General features: G+C 48.1%; 1 protein-coding gene across 1 annotated transcript; it reads left to right on the top strand.

Annotated features, from left to right (window-relative positions):
- Positions 1-244: 244 nt before the first annotated feature.
- On the top strand, positions 245-4,314 carry LOC116067887. Its single transcript, XM_031336889.1, is given in 6 exon segments — positions 245-278; positions 1,561-1,617; positions 2,332-2,679; positions 2,682-3,152; positions 3,155-3,396; positions 4,147-4,314. Coding segments are annotated over 6 exon segments (1,320 nt in total).
- The last annotated feature ends 1,182 nt before the right edge of the window (positions 4,315-5,496 follow it).

The raw sequence follows: 5,496 nt of genomic DNA, 5'->3' as shown, positions 1-5,496 counted from the left end.
TTGCTGCTCTTCCAGAAGACAGGAGTTCAGTTCCTGGCACCCACATCTGGCACCTCAAAACAACACAACTCCAACTCCAGCAGATCTAACCATGTCTTCTGGCCTCTAAGAGCCCCTGCACACACATGTCATATATTCACACAGACACACACACACACATACGCATTAGTGAAAAAAAAATATTTTTCAAACAAGCTAAAGAGACTACAAAACAAAACTAAAATAATCTGAGAGTTAAGATGGTATGGGGTATGGAGATGGTGTGGCCAACACTCCAGGTGGGTGGGGTTTAGAACAACTCCGTCTGGATACTGGAATGAACTGGACCATCTCCACACTCTCCAGTGTCATCTCAAGCTCAATTATGTTTGAGAGTCATCAGCCTAGGGACCATAGTTAAGAGAAAAATGAAACAATCGAAGCCATCCTTAAGAGAATGGCTGATGGAGGAGGAGAAAGGGCTGATGTTTGAGTCTTGGGTTTTAACCCACCAGGAAGTAACAAAGAACTAAAGAAAGTGTGTGATCTTAGAGAACATAAGATGGTTATTGAAAGACCTTGCCAGGATTGTACATTCCCTTCTTGGAATGTCCCAGCAATACAAACTTTACCTGACCTAAAGGCAGGGCAGGTGCAGATAACAACCAAAAATGTTTCAGTTTCCCCTTCTGGTGATTAATACCACACCTTGCCTGGGGCCACCAATGCCAAGAAAGGGCAGCTCAGGCCTCAAATTGGTATAAACCAATTCATGCCAAAGTCTACCCTCAATAACTGTATAAAAACTGTGTGCTTGGAATGTTGGGGGTCACCTCTGCCCCAATTGCAGGATGGCCCCAGAGTGCTGGATCAATAAACCTGATGCTTATTGCATTGATCTCCATCTCTCTGTTTCTCTGAGTGGGACATCCTGGACGTAAGGCTCTTTGGGTCTTACATTTGGTGCGTTGGCTGGGAATAGCCCTTCTCTCGGAACCAGTGACTGGAGACTGGAGGACCGCTTGAGCAGGTACTGCAGTTGTGTTTTTGTGTTTTCTGTGTTTATCTTGTCTGTACTTCTCTGCTTTCTCTGACTCTACTCAGCCACTGATCAGCTTGGTTTCGGTTTTGAAGCTCTGCAAAGAAGTCACTTGACTGGGGTAGCCAGAAGCAGTGGGTTGCCATGCAGTAACGCTGTGGCTACAGGAATCCTGGAGGATGCTCCAGACTCCCAGTAGGAAAGGGTTTGACTTCATGAGAGGTCTTGGCGAGAAGACCTCAACTGTGTTGCCTCTCCATGCTTATGAACCTTCCAATGATCAAGGTGTCAACTGCTCCAATATTGGCCCTTCTCCTCTGCTGTCCTCTATAAATGGAAGCCTCAGAATCCCCCATTTTCTGAAAATCCCCAGGGTCTGACTAACCTAGTAGAATCTCTCCTTTTTACCCATCAGCCTACATGGGATGATTGTCAGCAGCTCCTACAGGTCCTCTTTACTACTGAAGAAAAACAATGCATCCTCTTGGAAGCCAGGAAGAATGTCCCAGAGGATGATGGGTGTCCTTCCCTCCTGTCTGCAGATATAGACACAGGCTTCCCATTGACCAGACCTGACTGGGACTTCAACACTTCAGAAGGTAGGGAACACTTGAAGGTCTACTGCCAGGCTCTGATGGCAGGTCTCGGGGGGGGGCAGCATGCCACCCCACCAATTTGATTAAGGTAAGGGAAGTGGTGCAAGGTCTGAATGAGTCTCTCTCAGCCTTCTTAGAGAGATTCATGGAGGTCTTTTGTCAATTTACCCCCTGTGATCCTAGCAGTGAAGAACATAAGGCAACAGTTACTGTCGCCTGTATTGACCAATCTAGCAGAGATATCAGGAAAAAGTTGCAGAAACTTGGAGGATTACAGGACAAGTCCTTGAGAGAGCTAGAGCAAGTAGCTGAGAATGTATATCATAACCAAGAGTCAGAAGAAGAAAGGGAGGAGAGAAAACAGAAGGAACAGGAAGCTAGAGAGCTCAAAAGAGAGAAGAGACAGGAGAAGAACCTCCATAGGATCTTGGTCACTGTAGTTGGAGGAACTAGAGAACCTAGTAAGACAGTACCTGGCAACAGAAGAGTGCCACTGGCTAGGGACCAATGTGCTTACTCAGAAAAAGGTCATTGGGCAAAAGACTGTCCCAAGGAAAAAAAAGGGATCCTATGCCTCTGAGAAGAGACCATTAGGCCCCAAGATGCTAGCTGTGCAAGAGGACAGTGACTAGGGAGGACGGGGTTCAGGCCCCCTCCCCGAACCCAGGGTAATCCTTAAGGTAGAGGGGAAACCCATCTAGTTTCTTGTGGATACAGAGGCCCAACCCTCAGTCCTATTACAAACGAACAGACCAATTTCCAATAAGAAGTCTTGGGTCCAGGGAGCCCCAGGAAACAAACAATACTCATGGATTACCCAAAGAACAGTGGATCTTAGCATGGGCTGGGTATCCCATTCGTTCATTGTTATTCCTGAATGTCCCTACCCCCTATTGTGGAGAAACCTCCTCACTAAGATGGGGGCCCAAATCCATTTCCTCCCTGAGGGACCACAGGTCAAGGTTAGGCAGGGAGAGTCTATCCAGGTATTGACCATGAAGTTAGAAGATGAATATCAATTGTTTGAAGACGGGAGTCAAAAAGCTAAAGATTTGGACTGGTGGTTGCAGAATTACCACAGGCATGGACAGAAACTGCAGGGATGTGGAAAGCCAAAAATAGGCCCCCCATCCATGTAGACCTGAAAGCCCAATCCAGCCCGATAACAGTCCACCAGTATCCTATGTCCAAGGAGACTCAAGATGGGATCCGACCCCACATTTTATGCCTCCTCCAGCTGGGGATTCTGTGGAAATGTCAGTCTGCCTGGAACATCCCACTCCTCACTGTGCGGAAACCTGGGACTAATGACTATTGGCCCATCCAGGACCTCAGGGAAGTGAACAAGTGGGTGACCGACCTCCACCCAATGGTCCCCAACCCATATAACCTGTTGAGCTCTTTGCCTCCCTCCAGAACTTGGTACACAGTTCTGGACCTCAAGGATGCCTTCTTCTGCCTGTCCCTAGCCACCAAGAGGCAGGAATATTTTGCCTTTGAATGGAAGGACCCAGACTCGGGCATGAAGGGCCAACTCACCTGACTCACCTGCCCCAGGGCTTCAAGAACTCCCCCACCACCTTTGACAAGGCCCTACATCAAGATCTAGCCACGTTCCAGGCAGCCAATCCTCAGGTAACTCTGTTGCAATACGTAGATGACCTCCTTTTAGCCACTTCCAGCAAGGAACTGTGTTTAGAAGGAACAAAACACCTTCTCACTGAACTAGGAGAACTGGGCTACCACACCTCAGCTAAGAAGGCCCAACTCTGCAGCCGGCAGGTTAGTTACCTGGGGTATCTACTTAAAGAGAGAAAGAGGTGGCTGTCGAAGGCTAGAAAAGAAACTGTGTTCCATATTCTACCACCCACTAACCAAAAACAAGAGTTTTGGGGGCACAGTAGGTTTCTGTCACCTATGGATACCTGGATTCGCTGAGGTGGTGGCTCCATTATACCCACTCACCAAGAACAAACAGCCCTTTGTCTGGGGAGAAAAAGAACAATGGGCTTTTAATGCCATTAAGACAGCCCTAATGTCAGACCCTGCCCTGGGTCTCCCAGATGTGACCAAGCCCTTCCACTTGTAGCCGCAGTTGCTATGCTGGTTAAAGACACAGACAAATTAACTATAGGACAGGACTTGGTGGTATCTGCTCCACACGCTCTGGAGAGCGTGATTTGCCAGCCACCTGACCGGTGGCTCACTAATGTTTGTATGACTTACTATCAGACTCTGTTGCCCAACTCTGACAGAATCATGTTTGCATCCCCTATGGTCCTGAACCGAGTCACACTGCTTCCAGATCCTGACCTTGAGCCTCCCATCCATGACTGTCAGCAAGTGCTTGCTGAAGCACATGGCTGGTGCAAAGATCTGTCTGATCAGCCCCTGGCAGATGCTGAGGCTACTTGGTTCATTGATGGGAGCAGGTTCCTGGAAGAAGGAAAACAGAGACCGGGTGCTGCCGTGGTAGACAGACAATAAATCGTGTGGGCACAGGCTCTGCCTGAAGGAACCTCTGCCCAAAAGGCTGAGTTTGTTGCCCTCACCAAGGCCCTTGAGTTGGGGGAAGGCAAGAAGATCAACATCTATACAGATAGCGGGTATGCCTTCGCCACAGCACATGTTCATGGTGCCATCTACCACCTGCTAACCCCTGCTAACCCCTGGAGGAAAGAAGATCAAGTACAAATCTGAAATTAAAACCTTACACAAGCCAGCAAAAGTGAGTATCATTTGCTGTCCAGGCCACCAGAGGGGTGACTCCTCTGTAGCCAGAGGAAATAAACTGGCAGTCCAGGAGGCCAGAACAGTAGCCTCAAGAGTTGTCCCAGTGATGGCAGTCTGAGACCCAGAACCACCAGGATCCAAGTTACGGTACTCTGTTGGCGGTTATCTCAGGAGACCCCAACAACCGTTGTGATCAGGAAAAAGAACTCTGGTATACACCATCAGGATAGAAGATTCTACCACAGGAACAAGCACAGACAATGATAAAGCCAATGCATCAATGGACCCACCTGGGGGAAAGGAAGTTAACTCAAACTGCCTTAAGATCTAAGTATTATATTCCAGGACTGAAACACCTGGTGGAACAAATAGTTCATAGTTGTGTGCCCTGCCAGAAGGGAAATGCTTGCAGAAGCAAAGCTGACCCGGCTAAGAGACCTTGGGGAGATAAGCTGGGAGCCTACTGGGAAGTGGACTTCACCGAGACAAAACCAGGCGAGTATGGTTTCAAATATCTTCTAGTTTTCATAGACACTTTCTCAGAATGGGTAGAAGCCTTCCCTACCAAGCAAGAGACCACAACGGTGGTAGTTAAAAAGATACTGGAAGAAATTTTCCCCCGATTTGGAGTACCTAAGGTAATCAGATCTGATAATGGCCCTTCCTTCATTGCCAAGGTAAGCCAGGGAGTGGCCAGGTACTTAGAGGTCGATTGAAAACTTCATTGTATTTACAGACCTCAGAGCTCAGGACAGGTAGAGAGGGCTAACAGAACCCTAAAAGCGATCTTGACTAAATTGACCATGGAGACTGGCGCTGACTGGGTGGTGCTCCTTCCCTTGGCCCTGTTTAGAGTCAGAAACACCCACTCCCATTTTAGTCTGACTCCTTTTGAAATCTTGTATGGGACTCCTCCTCTCATGACTTTTCTGGGGGATATTCTTGAACCCACTTGACATAGTAACAATGATTTGTACACCAGGGTCTGCAGGTGGTACAGAAAAAAGTATGGTCACAACTGGAAGCTGCCTATGAAACTGGTACCCCTAAAACCTCACATTGGTTCCAGGTTGGGGATTCAGTCTATGTGAGGTGACATTGCACCCAGACGCTTGAGTCCCGTCGGAAAAGACCCTATCTAGTACTGCT

The sequence above is a fragment of the Mastomys coucha genome, unplaced genomic scaffold (assembly GCF_008632895.1).
Source record: "Mastomys coucha isolate ucsf_1 unplaced genomic scaffold, UCSF_Mcou_1 pScaffold22, whole genome shotgun sequence".
In the NCBI taxonomy this organism is placed as follows: Eukaryota; Metazoa; Chordata; class Mammalia; order Rodentia; family Muridae; genus Mastomys; species Mastomys coucha.
This window is presented reverse-complemented; position numbering and strand designations above follow the sequence as displayed.